Below are 15,495 nucleotides of genomic sequence, written 5' to 3' on the forward strand. Positions count from 1 at the left end.
GACCCGAAGTGGTGAACTGGGTCAGAAACTGGCTGTCGGACAGACGCCAGAGGGTGGTGGTTAATGGAAGTCGCTCGAAGGAAGGAAAGGTGACTAGTGGAGTCCCTCAGGGTTCGGTGCTGGGGCCAATCCTGTTCAATATGTATGTAAGTGACATTGCTGAAGGGTTAGAAGGAAAAGTGTGCCTTTTTGCAGATGATACCAAGATTTGTAACAGAGTAGACACCGTAGAGGGAGTGGAAAATATGAAAAAGGATCTGCAAAAGTTAGAGGAATGGTCTAATGCCTGGCAACTAAAATTCAATGCAAAGAAATGCAGAGTAATGCATTTGGGGATTAATAATAGGAAGGAACCGTATATGCTGGGAGGAGAGAAGCTGATATGCACGGACGGGGAGAGGGACCTTGGGGTGATAGTGTCCGAAGATCTAAAGGCGAAAAAACAGTGTGACAAGGCAGTGGCTGCTGCCAGAAGGATTCTGGGCTGTATAAAGAGAGGCGTAGTCAGTAGAAGGAAGAAGGTGTTGATGCCCCTGTACAGGTCATTGGTGAGGCCCCACTTGGAGTATTGTGTTCAGTTTTGGAGACCGTATCTGGCGAAAGACGTAAGAAGACTTGAGGCGGTCCAGAGGAGGGCGACGAAAATGATAGGAGGCTTGCGCCAGAAGACGTATGAGGAGAGACTGGAAGCCCTGAATATGTATACCCTAGAGGAAAGGAGAGACAGGGGAGATATGATTCAGACGTTCAAATACTTAAAGGGTATTAACGTAGAACAAAATCTTTTCCAGAGAAAGGAAAATGGTAAAACCAGAGGACATAATTTGAGGTTGAGGGGTGGTAGATTCAGGGGCAATGTTAGGAAATTCTACTTTACGGAAAGGGTGGTGGATGCCTGGAATGCGCTCCCGAGAGAGGTGGTGGAGAGTAAAACTGTGACTGAGTTCAAAGAAGCGTGGGATGAACACAGAAGATTTAGAATCAGAAAATAATATTAAAGATTGAACTAGGCCAGTTACTGGGCAGACTTGTACGGTCTGTGTCTGTGCATGGCCGTTTGGAGGAGGATGGGCAGGGGAGGGCTTCAATGGCTGGGAGGGTGTAGATGGGCTGGAGTAAGTCTTAACAGAGATTTCGGCAGTTGGAACCCAAGCACAGTACCGGGAAAAGCTTTGGATTCTCGCCCAGAAATAGCTAAGAAGAAAAAAAAAAAAAAATTTAAATTGAATCAGGTTGGGCAGACTGGATGGACCATTCGGGTCTTTATCTGCCGTCATCTACTATGTTACTATGTTACTATAGACTCGGTGGTTTGGATTGAGGAATCTCGAAGCACCTCCAAAGATTCAGCTCCTTGTATGGAGTGTGAGGATTCCTGTCGAGACACTCGCAAAGACTAGACTCCTTGCACAGAGTGTGTAGATTCCAGTCCAGACACTTGCAAAGACTCAACTCCTTGCATAGAGTGTGTACATTCAGCTCAAGGCACAGGCAGGGACTTGACCTCACGTGAGACTGCTGAGTGCCCAGGCTGGACTGCAGGAGGCAGAGACGAGGCAGAACCATATTTGCTCAGTAACTGAACAAATTGCTGCACTAACATGATCTGGAGAGAAGCCTGTAATTGTGGATCCGAGACTGAAACTGGACCACTTGCTGAGGCTATAGGTTCTAAGGTGGCGGTCGACACATGCTTCGACTTGGAGGTCTTGCATAGCTTGAGGACCACCGCCAGAACTTTCTGCTTAGGTATCTGACCTAAGGGGAGCTCAGGGGAAGATAAGGCAGGTGTACTCGAGGTCAAAGATGATCCAAATGAGGAAGGTCTGATGAGACTCGAGGTCGGAGTTGTGGAAACAAGAGGACCCTTCATTGACTTCTTGACCGAGTTGGAAGTCGAGGTTGAGGTGTTGAAGTGTCCATCTTGAACAGCTTTTCCACTTGAACTCGATGATGTTTCAGGGCTTGAGGTTGAAGAGTAGCACAGAGCTCGCACGACTTCGGACTATGGTCAGGCCCAAGACAACAGTCACCAGCGGTGTGGGTTCGTGAGGGAAATCGCACTCTGGCACTGGCTACACTTCTTGAAGCCTGTGACTGGCCGGGATTTAGAAGGGAAAATAGCCCTGCAAAGTTGAAGCCGCAGGCTGCGGACGTGCGACCTGCCCTGCTAGTCAGTTGATGAAAAAAAGAAACTTTTTTTTAAAAACAGAAAATAAAGAAAATAACAGCGATTTGCGACAAAAAGTAACACAAACCGTGGTGAGAGAAGGCACGAAGCGAACGAAGTTCAGGGTGGAGCGTCTAAGACAGACTTCTTGGCTCCACGGAAAACTGAGAACTGAGGAGACTCGTCCTGTGCTAGGCAGGAAGGCACTCCCGCATGTGCGGTGCGGCAGTCTCGAAACTTCTGAGTTTCTATAAGCAAGTCTGCTTGCAAGGCTGTCCACATCCGGGCTCCATGGATGACATCACCCATATGTGAGAATAGGCTCTCTGCTTGTCCGGGGATAAATAACGTTACCTTCGAGATATAAGATAGCTTGGGAGGAGTTACTTGGAAAAAACTATGAACGAAATATTTGGAATAAGCATCTAAGTTCTTTACTATGTGTATCTATTTCTAGTAATATGGTAGAGAATGGATACAAAATGTTATATCAATGGTACTATACTCCAGTAGGCTTAAAAGTTATGTTTGGTAAAGGTACAGATGTGTGTTGAAGGGAGTGTGGATCTCAAGGCTCCTTTTACTGAAAACTTAACTTTTTCCCTGTTTTAGGGAAAAAGTTACGTTTTCACTAAAATGTGGGGGGTTACAACCCCCCACAACGCCGCCGTGATCTGTATTAAGTAAAGTGGGGGGGGCTCCCCAACATAACCCCCCGTCGCAGCCCCTAAAAGCAGTCTTTTTCTTCGGCACGCACTTCCATCTTGCGCTCAGTTGTTGGCGCGCACCTTTGTCTTCCGCGTTACTGTCTATGAACCTGTTCGTGCTATTAGTGGTATTGAACCCTGGTGAACTCGAGAAAAACTTTTTATCTGAGTTCCCATTTACTGATTTAACACCTTGAATGGAATATTCCAATGTAAGTTTTGGTAATAAGTCTAGTTGGCCCGTAACCCTAAAGGTACCTGAAGAAGAGAGCAGGTCTCAATTTGTAGCTTTAAGATTTTTTTGACCCTCCTCTCATTTTGAGTAAGGCTCTTATAATTAGCACAAATTTATTGGGAACAGGTAATGAGTTTTATATCTGAAGTGATGGGCTTTAGGGTGTGAAAAACTAAAGAATGTTGTTTATTGAATATGGTTATATTAGATATATTAAACAATCATAGGAAATGGATAGGTCTAGTTATGACATCAGCCCATATGGTGCTAGCTTCATATTGGAAAAAAAAAGATATACCATCTATCAAGATAGTACAATACACGTTAAAGTTTGTATATAATATGTCTGCGATGAGAAGAAATCAAAACAGCTACATTTCAAAAAATATGGTCTAAATATAAAACGTGGGAAGAATCTGCTATATTGGAATAGATTATAATGCTTTGAATATATAATAGATATGTCATCTCCTGGGCTTGTGGGAGGGGGGGTTCTAGGGAGTTGGGGGGTTGGTGTTTTTTTTATAGATAATTATATCAGGAAAGAATGTGACTATTGCTATCATTATAATAATGTATATGTCTGCTGTGAAGTTGGATTTTAAAATTTTTGCATTCTGAAATATTTTAATAAAGTTTAGAAAAAAAAAATCCCACTTCTTAGATTTACAGCCAAATTGGGTGGAGCAGGAGAGGAGCAGCATCCTACCAGGCCAAGAACGGGGGCTCTGATGAAGTCTGCTGCTGATGGATAAACAAAAGTGTTTCTATTGTATGAGTTACTAACCTAAATATAAACAAGCTCTGCCTTTCAATTAGTCTGAAACATTTAGTCACTAAGAGCCTGATTCTATTAATGGAGCTTGATTTGTAGGCACTGCTTACAGAATCACGACTAGCGGTGCCAAACAGACTTAGGTGTCACTACTAGCACCTGTACATTAGGCCAGGCTTTACCGGACCTAATTTACTAGTGCCTAACTCGGATGCCTAAGTCAATCACACCTACTTTTCAGGTAGATGTCAGTAAGTGTCGGAGGGCTCCTCCACTTATGCATTGCTAGGTGTCTCAAGAGTTCCACACAAAACTCTTAATTGATCATTTACATTTTTTTAAAATTGGCTGAAAACTGGCGCGGTCAATTACCAAGCCAATTTTTTTAAAAAAAGTTGTGTGTGGATTCCAAAGTTAGGCTTCGGTAGGCATTGCCAATTAGGGTGCCTAGCGGTGCCTAATGCAGGCATCCTATACAGAATCTGGCCCTAAGGAAATAAAAGTACAGTTCGCTTGCTTTACCTAGTTGAGCTGACGGATGAGCTGGTTGATGGCTTTTCCTCTGTTCCCAGGGGCACCAATTTCCTTCTGAAATCCCAGCCTGTTACGAAAAGCATGTCGAGCAACAGACAGCTGGAAAGGCCACAAAAAATGAACAACATCTTGGAAATTCTTCCCAGCTGAATAAACTTCATGAATCAGATCCTCAAGACAAATTATGCCAAACTTTCCTAAGAAGCAGAGAATATAGCAAGAATCAGATAGTGTAAAATTCACATACAGATTATACATATATAGCATTAATTCAGGACTTGACAAATCCTGGGCACCAGATTGCCTAGAAATTGTCCCTTATGAAAATGAAGAGTAGAGAAGAGACAAGGGACAGAAGAGGGCTAATGAGTACCGGTGGAGGGAGGAGGGTTCATTACATTAGTGATTTTTATTCCACCAATACCTCAGGTTGGAACGGTGGTGATGGGGTGTTATGGAAGTTCTTCCATACTCTTATATAGGAAGAAAGTGTTTAGTGAGCTTTGAGTACGATCATGCACTGTGCAGTCTAATAAACAGTAAAATTTTTTAAAAATTAAAATTTCACTTTTATGTCCAAGATTTCTTACCCCATGGTGTGGTTTGATTTTTTTTTTTTGTCACCACTGCTGAAACAGGGCTCTAATCAGACTAGTCATGAGGAACAAATGAAAGAGGATCACCTTCTTCTCCAGTGCAACAGCAACAGAACTGGCCAGCAAGGTGATAGGGAGGGCATCAGTCCTGCTGGGAAGAAGGGTGGGGGGCTAGAAAGGTTGAGACAGAGGGTACAAGAAAGGATAACTAGAGATGAGGGACTATGAAAGAGACTAGTTGAGGAGGGTTTGGAGGAGAGGGATTCTGAGGCAAGAGGGTGACCATCTAGAGCAGGGGGGGATAAAAGAAGAGGTTGAGAGAGGACAGGGTGAAGGGAAGGGACGATTAGGTATTTATCTCAATTTTCTGTCTAGTAGACAGGCACATAAGAACATAAGCATTGCCTCTGCCGGGTCAGACCAGGGGTCCATTGTGCCCAGCAGTCCACTCCCGTGGCGGCCCCCCAGGTCCATGACCTGTAAGTGATCCTTTACCTAAACCTTTTATTCCCTAATCATTTAATATCCTGTATAGTAACCCTCTATCTATACCTTTCAATCCCCTTCTCCTTCAAACTAAACTAAAACTAAACTAAACCTTAGGTTTGTATACCGCGCCATCTCCGCAAGCGCAGAGCTCGGCACGGTTTACAGAGTTAAGAGGAAAGGAACTACAATGAAAGGATATAAGAGAGGGACTGAGAAGATAGAGAGGGACAGGATACTAGAGAATGGGAGGTGATTAGATTTTTGAAAAGAGCCAAGTTTTCAAGTGTTTGCGGAAGGATTGGAAGGAACTTGAATTTCTGAGCGGGGATGAGAGGTTGTTCCAGAGTTCTGTGGTTCTAAAGGGGAGAAATGTTCCAAGTTTTCCTGCGCGGGATATACCTTTTATAGAGGGGAATAATAGTTTCAGTTTTTGGGAGGGTCTGGTGGAGTGTGGGTTTGAGGAATTCCAAAAGAGTGGGATAACGGGAGGAAGGACGCCATGTAGGATCTTGAAGGCTAAGCAGGCGCATTTAAAGAGGACTCTGGAGTATACTGGGAGCCAGTGAAGCTTGGAGAGGAGTGGGGAGACATGATCGAACTTGCTTTTTGCGAAAATAAGCTTAGCCGCAGCGTTCTGAATTAGCTGAAGTCTATGGAGGTTTTTCTTAGTTAGGCTTATATAGATGGAGTTGCAGTAGTTCAGTCTAGAGAGGATGGTGGATTGAACGAGGACGGCGAAGTAAGAATGATGAAAGCAGGATCTCACTTTCCTCAACATATGAAGACTAAAGAAGCATTTTTTTACCAAGGAGTTGAGGTGATCATTGAAGGAGAGAGAGGAGTCTATGACGATGCCTAGGACTTTGCTTGAAAATTCAAGCTGAAGAGTGGGGCCGGAAGGTAATGGGATGGAGGTGGGTAAATGATCTAATGTTGGGCCGAGCCAAAGTAGTTTTGTTTTGGACTCATTCAGTTTAATTTGTACAGATTGGGCCCAGGATTGGAGATTCGTCATCCAATCCCTTTTTGAAACCCAATATCGTACTCTGTCCTATCACCTCTTCTGGAAGCGCATTCCAGGTGTCTACCACTCTCTGAGTGAAGAAGAACTTCCTAGCATTTGTTCTGAATCTGTCTCCTTTCAATTTTTCTGAATGCCCTCTTGTTTTTGTTGTTCCCGCTAGTCTAAAGAATCGGTCCCTCTCCACCTTCTCTATGCCTTTCATGATCTTATAAGTCTCTATCATGTCCCCTCTAAGTCTCCGCTTTTCCAGGGAAAAGAGCCCCAGCTTCTCTAGCCTTTCAGCATATGAAAGGTTTTCCATGCCTTTTATCATCCTTGTTGCTCTTCTCTGGACCCTCTCGAATATCGCCATATCCTTTTTAAGGTACGGTGACGAGATACGGGCGCACCATCGCCCTGAACCTTTGGGTAGCCAATCTATTTCTGTGAGAATTTGTGTAGAGCGCCTCATTATAATTTTTTGCTCCACCTCCCATCTCTCTGGGCTGTCCTCCAACTCCCCAGTTCATATCAGCCCTAGAGAGGAAACATAAGAGGGAGAGGTATGGAGATACTCCTCGAGAGACATGTTTGTTCTGCTCATATCACAAATTGAAACGGAAAAAAACATAAGAACATAAGAAGTTGCCTCCACTGGGTCAGACCAGAGGTCCATCCCGCCCAGCGGTCCGCTCCCGCGGTGGCCCATCAGGTCTGCGACCTGTGAAGTGGTTTCTGACCACTTCTATAACCTACCTCAAGTTCTATCTATACCCCTCTATCCCCTTATCCTCCAGGAACCTATCCAAACCTACCTTGAACCCCTGTACAGAGTTCTGGCTTATCACCTCCTCCGGAAGCTTGTTCCATGTGTCCACCACCCTCTGGGTAAAAAAGAACTTCCTAGCATTTGTTCTAAACCTGTCCCTTTTCAACTTCTCCGAGTGACCCCTAGTGCTTGTGGTCCCCACAGTTTGAAGAATCTGTCCTTGTTCACTTTCTTTATGCCCTTTAGGATTTTGAAGGTTTCTATCATGTCCCCTCTAAGTCTCCTCTTCTCCAGGGAGAACAGCCCCAGCATTTTTAACCTGTCAGCGTATGAAAAATTTTCCATACCTTTTATCAGTTTAGTCGCCCTCCTCTGCACTCCCTCGAGTACCGCCATGTCCCTCTTGAGGTATGGCAACCAGTATTGAACACAGTACTCCAGGTGTGGGCGCACCATTGCGCGATACAGCGGCATGATGACTTCCTTCATCCTGGTTGTGATACCCTTTTTGATGATGCCCAGCATTCTGTTTGCTTTCTTTGAGGCTGTCGCACACTGCGCCGATGGTTTCAGTGATGTGTCGACCATCACCCCCAGGTCTCTTTCAAGGTTACTCACCCCTAGCAGTGTTCCCCCCATTTTGTAGCTGAACATCGGGTTCTTTTTCCCTACATGCATGACTTTGCATTTCTCTACGTTAAAACTCATTTGCCACTTTTTTGCCCAGTCTTCCAGTCTCGTTAGGTCCCTTTGCAGGGCTTCACAGTCTTCCGTGTTTCTAACCCTGCTGCAGAGTTTGGTGTCATCAGCAAATTTGATAACCTCACATTTTGATGCCGTCTCCAGATCGTTAATAAATATATTGAACAATAGAGGTCCCAGCACCGACCCCTGTGGAACTCCGCTCGTGACCCATTGCCAGTCTGAGTATTGGCCCTTTACTCCAACCCTCTGTTTTCTGCCTGCCAGCCAGTGTTTGATCCATCGGTAGATATCCCCTTGCACCCCGTGGTTCCACAGCTTTTTAAGTAGCCGCTCGTTGGGTACCTTGTCGAAGGCTTTTTGGAAGTCAAGGTAAATAATGTCTATGGATTCCCCCTTATCCATGAACCCATTATAACACATAACCAGGTGGAAACAAACAAGTCACCTATCAGAATGCAATCTACACTCCCTGGATTCAGTGAAGTAGCAGTGATGTTTTCCATTCATGTCTTACTGGATAAAGAAACAAGATATCCAGTTGTTCCAGCATGTCTGAGGCAGAAAGCAGGCTAAAGAACATCTGACAGAATGGGCTTCAGGAATGATGTGCCTGTCTACTAGAAAGAAGATTATCGAGGTTAAGTACCTAATCCTCCTTTTTAGTTCCACAGGCATATCATGTCTGAACCTTCAGGACATATCCAAGCAGCCCCTAGAATCTAGGGCAGGGCAGATGAGCCTAATGAAAGTATGGATGATTCGAATGCAGAATCAAATTTGGCTGCTACGTCCACCCTGTAAAACTATGTTAATGTATGAAGGGAGGACTAAACTAAACTAAACTTTAGGTTTGTATACCGCACCATCTCCGCAAGCGCAGTCACCGTTCTGCAAGTTTCTTCAGGTGACACCGCTTTACTCTCCCCACGAGGAAGCCACACTTCTAGGATACAGACAGACACTTCTCACTTCCGATATAGGCAGAAGAAATGGTTAAACATATCCATCTGGAAATGGTCACCTTGGAAGCTGGGCAGCACTTGCCAGGACAAAGAGGTGATCGGACAGGCGGAACTCATTTATCTCCAGATAATGCAGTAGTACCCTGCAAACATCCAGCAATTTCAGGACCTTGTAACTCTTCTTGGACCCAGAGGGTGTGAAGGCAGACAACTGGCTTTCTGGTTGACGTGAAAAAATGAGACATGGGGGAAACCACTGCTTGCCCTGGATGAGTAGCATGGAATGGAGGAGTGTGTGGCGCAGTGGTTGGATCTACAGCCTCAGCACCCTGGGGTTGTGGGTTCAAACCCCGCACTGCTCCTTGTGACCCTGGGCAAGTCACTTAATCCTCCATATCCCCAGGTACGTTAGATAGATTGTGAGCCCACCGGGACAGAGAGGGAAAATGCTTGAGTACCTGATTGTAAAAACCGCTTAGATAACCTTGATAGGCGGTATATAAAATCCTAATAAACTTGAAACTTGAAATGTTGCTACTCCTTGGGTTTTGGCCAGGTACCATGGGACCTGGATTGGCCACAGTGAGAACAGGCTACTGGGCTTGATGGACCATTGGTTTGACCAAGTAAGGCTATTCTTATGTATTTATGTATGTTAGGGAAGAAAGATGGAACTACTTCTGACTCCAAAATTTTGAGAAAGTTTTCTGCAGGACAATGCCTGCAGTTCAGACACCTATCGAGCTGAATGATCGCTACTAAAAACACCATCTTGACTGTGAGGTCCATCAAAGAGGCCTGCTTTAGAGGCTCATACAGAGCCCTGGTGAGTGCCCACAAGACCAGGTTAAGACTCCATATAGGAAAAAGCTGTCTCACTGGAGGACACAAGCATAATGCTCCTTTTCAGTAATCTAGCTACATTTGGATTTATGGCCAGGGTGTTTTTGAAACATGAAACACCCGCTACCTGAACTTTCAGGGAGCTGACCACCAGGCCTTTTTTCTAGCCCTTCTTGCAGGAATGCTAGCACTAGTGAGACCGGGGCCGTGACCAGGTCTTAACTCCTCTGTGCTCACCAGACTTGAAAGCACTTCCAGGCCTTTGCATAGGCAGCTAAGATTGACTCTTGGATCTTAAGAGGGTGGCAATCACCACGTCTGAGTAGCCTTTGCACTTCAAAGCTGCGCGCTCAAGAGCCATGCCATAAAACCAAAACATTCTGGATCTTCCAGGGTGATCGGACCCTGTGTGAGCAATCTCTGGAGACTTGGAAGTTTGAAGCCTCAGTCCTTCTGTAGATGAATAAGATCTGCATATCATGGCCATCTCTGCCAGTCTGGCACAAGAACTACCGGCCCTGGGTGCGACAATATTCTCCTTAGGACCCTGCCTATCATGGGCCATGGAGGGAACATATATAGAAGCTCTGCTGTTGGCCACAGCTGCATCAGGGCATCCAAGTGTTCACTTCCTGGCTCATATCTTCAATTGAAGAATCCAGCCACCTTCTTGTTGGTCGCCAATGTCATCAAATCGATTGTCAGGTGACGCTACCAGCTCACAATGCAGTTGAACACCTCATGAGACAGCTCCCATTCTCTGGAATCCAGAGTCTTCTGACTAAGAAAATCTGCTTGCACATTGTCCACTCCTGCTATATATTACATTACATTAGGGATTTCTATTCCGCCATTACCTTGCAGTTCAAGGCGGATTACAAAAGAATTATCCAAGATGTATTACAACAAGAACTTACAAAAAAAAAAAAATTGGTCATTTTCAAAAGGAGTAAGAAATGGGTAAGGTTATTTGTTTGGGGTAGTTGGCTTTAGTGAGAAGTGGAGTTTGAGACTTGTGGTATTATTTCTTTTTTCAGAGTTTTCTTGAAGAGTATGGTCTTTATTTCTTTTCTAAAAGTCTTGTAGTCGAGGGATGCCGTCAGTAGATTGGCGATTTGGTTGTCTAGTTTGGCTGCTTGAGTGGCCAGGAGGCCATCATATAGTTTTTTCCGTTTGACCTCCTTAATTGGGGGGTATGAGAATGGGGTGTGAGTTTTCCTATGTCTGGTTGCGGTGTTGTGGATGAGGCGGTTATTCAGGTAGTTTGGACTGTCTCCGTATAAAGTCTTAAATAGTAGGCAGTAGAATTTAAATTGTATTCTTGCTGGGATCGGAAGCCCGTGAAATTGGAGATATGCTTCTGTAATGTGATTATGTTTCTTTAATGAGTAGATGAGTCTTAGTGCTGTGTTTTGGATAGTTTGTAGTTGTTTTGTTATGGTTGTAGGGCATGGGAGGTAGAGGATGTTACAGTAGTCAAGTAGGCCTAGTATTAAGGACTGAACAATGAGCTGGAATTGAGTTTTCTCGAAGAATTTCCGAACTTGTCTTAAGTTTCTCATGACTAAGAATGACTTTTGTATTGTTTTATTGATTTGCGGTTGCATGGTGCAGCATCTGTCGATAGTTATTCTTAGCAGTTTTAGGGTGGTTTGTATGGGGTAGTTGATTGCGTTGATTTCAATGTTGGTTATGGTTGGTATTTTGTTGTTTTTTAGGAGGATGAATTTCGTTTTATCTGGGTTCAATTTCAGTTTGTGATCTTTCATCCAGGTTGCTATTGATTTTAGTGTTTGGTATATTGTGTTCGTCAAGGAGAGTTCAGGTTGATTGAAGAGTATGAGAATGGTAATGTCATCGGCATAGCTGTAGGAGGTTATGCCTTGTTTGACCAGGTGAGAGCTGAGGGAGGCTGTATAAAGATTGAAGAGAGTCGGGGATAGAGGGGATCCTTGGGGAACTCCGCAGGGGTTTGACCAAGGTTCAGATTTTTGTTTGTCTGATTTTACTCTATAGGTTCTCGATTTAAGAAATCCTTCAAACCATGTGTATACTTTATCTGTGATACCTATTGTATCCAGGATTTGTAGTAGAATGTTATGGTCCACCAAGTTGAATGCAGCGGTAAGGTCTAGTTGTATGAGCATCATTTTTTTTCCTGTGCTGAGATGTTGTCTGGCTGTGTCCAAGAGAGATCCTAGTAGTGTTTCCGTGCTGAAGTTGTTTCTGAAGCTGGATTGTGTGGGATGGAGTATGTTATGGTTTTATAGGTAATTGGAGAGGAATTTGGCAACTAGTCCTTCTATTATTTTGACGCAGAGTGGAACAGAGACAATGGGTCTGTAGTTGGCTGTTTGGTCTATCGGTCCTTTGGGGTCTTTGAGGATCATGGGTGATGATGATTTCGCTGAGGTTGGTAGGGTAGTAGCCGTTTATTAGTGAGATTTGTATCCAGTTTAGAAGAAGAGCGCGGAATTTTGTGCTGGATGTTTTTAGGAGATATGGTGGACAGTTGTTGAGGTCACAGGATGCATGGCTGTATTTTTTGTAGTATTTGTTGAATTCAGGCCATTGTGTGTTGGGGAATTGAGACCATATTCTATCTGCTGCAGTAGAATCTCTATCTATGGGGAGAATTGTGAATTTGTTAGGATGAGAGTGCCTTGAGGTGGGTCTTTGCCCACCGAAACAACATTTGAGCTTTTAGGCAAAAAGAGGCCGACTTACATTTTAGGGGGTGAAGAACTTGTGTGCATGACAGCATATCATAATATATTGAATGAATCAGATCATAGGACCTCCTATGATCTATATATCATTCCAGGTCTGCATCCTGAATTTGGTGTCATAATCATCTATGCTTCACCCCTCCTTCCCATGCAAAAAAAAAAACATTTTTCCTTATATATGGTATGTACAAAACACCTTTTGTTGTGAGAAAATCCCTTAAAAAGAGAGAGGACAACACATCTTTGGTGGAACCATCCACCACCAACGCTGGAATGTTGTATATGAGCTCCCGACACCTGTTGGTAATGGCATTTCCATGCAGATAATCAATTTACATGGTGGGAAGGAGGTGTGGAGCATAGATCAAGGTTTCAAGGTTTTATTAAAATTTGATTTAATCGCTTATCTAATTTCTAAGTGATTTTACAATATATAAAAAAAAAGAGTATGAACATAATAAAAATGCCATTAACAATACCATTAATACTTACAAAAAGAAAGCAATTACAAAGAAACATCAATTAATAATTGGCATATTAAAAAGGGATAAATGAGACAGACAGACGGGAGACAAAAGGAAATAGGGTTAGAAATACAATTTGGATAGGAATGAAAGACAAGGAAAAAAAAACAAAAGGAAAGGGCTCGTTGCTGCTTAATTCCTTAATGGAGTTAAAAAGGATACTGTAAAATTTAAATCAAATGTTAAAAGTTTCTTTAAATAAATGACTCTTGAGTAGGCTTTTGAAACGTTCTAGATTAGCCTCTTCTCTAACAAGAGCTGGTAGGATATTCCAAAATTGAGGGGCTACAACTGAGAAAATGTCATGCTTTTTGGTTCCTATTATCTGAAGGTAGGGGACTGTCAGCAATTTATGATTAGATGATCTAAGACTGTGGGGTGGGTCATATGGGATAAGATATTTATCAATAAATTGGGGCAATTTAGAATGAATTGTTTTAAATGTTATGAGAGAGATTTTGTAAGAAATTCTTTGATTTATTGGCAGCCAATGGGCATTTCGAAGTAGGGGGAGTAACATGGTCATATTTTCTAGATTTTTTTTTTTTTTTCCATTATTTTTTATTTTCTAATTTTTCATAAAGTGTACATAATAATAAATTACAATTGATAAATGCATATTATCACTTTTATATCTAATACATTATATATCTGAATTTGATTTTCCCCCTCACCCTCCCCCCTCCCTTTCATTACTTTAATATAATATTTTAATTTTCAAATTTTTATAAAAAGTATACAACATATTAGAATACAATTGATAAATATTTAATAACTTTTTTTATATCTAATACAATATAATCTAAACAAATTTTGTCCCATTTCCCTCCCCCCACCCTTTTATTACCTTTTATTCATACGTTACATTTTGTATAATATATTATAACATACTATGTATAAATTAATTTTTCTTACCCCCCCTTTATGTGTGTCATAAAAAAGATCCTTAAAAGAAGAAAAGAAGAAGAAAACATCATATTATTTATTCATTACAGTATTTTGTCAATGGCCCCCATATTTTTATAAATTTAGTATATGTCCCCTTTTGTATTGCTATTGTTCTTTCCATTTTAAAAATATGACATATTGTATTCCACCAAAATGTGTAATTTAGGTTGTTGTAATTTTTCCAATTGTTAGTTATATGTTGAATGGCAACCCCTGTCATAATTAATAAAAGCTTATTATTTTCTGGTGAAATTTGACTTTTTATTCTCATCATTGTTCCAAATAAAATTGTATCATATGATATTGCAATATGATTTTCCATTAATTTATTAATTTGTGGCCAAATTGAATTCCAAAAAATTTTAATATAAGGACAATGATATAATAAATGATCTAATGTCCCTGGTTCTAGATTACAGTGCCAGCATCTATTAGACTTAGAACTGTCTAATTTTTGCAAACGAGTAGGGGTCCAAAAAGCTCTATGTAATAAAAAGAACCATGTTTGTCTCATAGATGCTGACACTGTACATCCCATTCTCCAAGACCAAATTAGTGGCCATTGAGATGCATTAATTTGATGTCCAATCTCAATGCTCCAAATGTCTCTTAGACCATTTTTTGGTTTTTTATTTAAATATCCAGATATTAATTTATACCACAATGCGGCTTGATGTCCTAGGAAGTCTGCTTTAAAGCATAAGAACTTTAAACTATATTGATTGTTTAATGATTTCCATTCAGGGAACCCAACCTGAATGGCCTGCTTCAATTGCAACCATTTAAAACTTTGTGTTTTATTAAGACCAAATCTATGTTGCAATTGTGGAAAATCCAGCAGTTTACCTTCTGAAATAATATCATCTAGAGATCTAATGCCTGCATTAATCCAGTTCTTCCAAAGGATTTGAGCTCCGCCAATTTTGATCTTGGAGTTTATCCATTTGGATTGATTAGTTGATTTGTATATTGGGATGGGTGTTAATTTATCAATAAATCTCAATGTTTTCCAAGTATCCATTATTATTTTATTTTCTTTGTATCTTTTAGGTATATTAATACTTGGTAAATGAACTAAATTTAGGGGAAACATAAGGCGCCATTCCAAATATAACCAATCTGGTGCATTATCTATAAGTTCTGGGAGGATCCAATACATACCCTGACGTAGAATATAGGCTTGATGGTACCTATAGAAATTTGGAAAATTTACCCCTCCCTCCTTAATTGATTTTTGTAAGGTTACTAAAGCTATTCTAGGTGTCTTACCAAGCCAAAGAAATTTTGTTAAAATTCTATTAAGCTTTTTATAAAAGGACCCCTGAAAATAAATAGGTATCATACTCATTTGGTAGCAAACTACAGGCAACATCATCATTTTAATAGTTTGAACTCTTCCCCACCAAGAAATATGTAATGGGTTCCATTGCTCACATAACTCCGTAACTTTTTTTAATACATATTTTTCATTTTCTTTTACAGTATCTTCAATTGTTTTTTTAACTT

The 15,495-nt window shown here is 41.7% G+C and overlaps 1 protein-coding gene across 2 annotated transcripts in view; it reads right to left on the reverse strand.

The window, feature by feature from the left end:
* The window catches only part of RPL7L1 (ribosomal protein L7 like 1), a 92,839-nt gene that overhangs the window by 40,792 nt on the left and 36,552 nt on the right, over positions 1 to 15,495 (reverse strand). For both annotated transcript variants that reach the window (XM_033938524.1, XM_033938523.1), the window contains one exon: positions 4,410 to 4,618. In XM_033938524.1, coding sequence (XP_033794415.1) covers positions 4,410 to 4,618 — 209 coding nt within the window. The remainder of the gene's footprint in view (positions 1 to 4,409; positions 4,619 to 15,495) is intronic.

This window comes from Geotrypetes seraphini, chromosome 3 (assembly GCF_902459505.1).
Source record: "Geotrypetes seraphini chromosome 3, aGeoSer1.1, whole genome shotgun sequence".
Taxonomy (NCBI): Eukaryota; Metazoa; Chordata; class Amphibia; order Gymnophiona; family Dermophiidae; genus Geotrypetes; species Geotrypetes seraphini.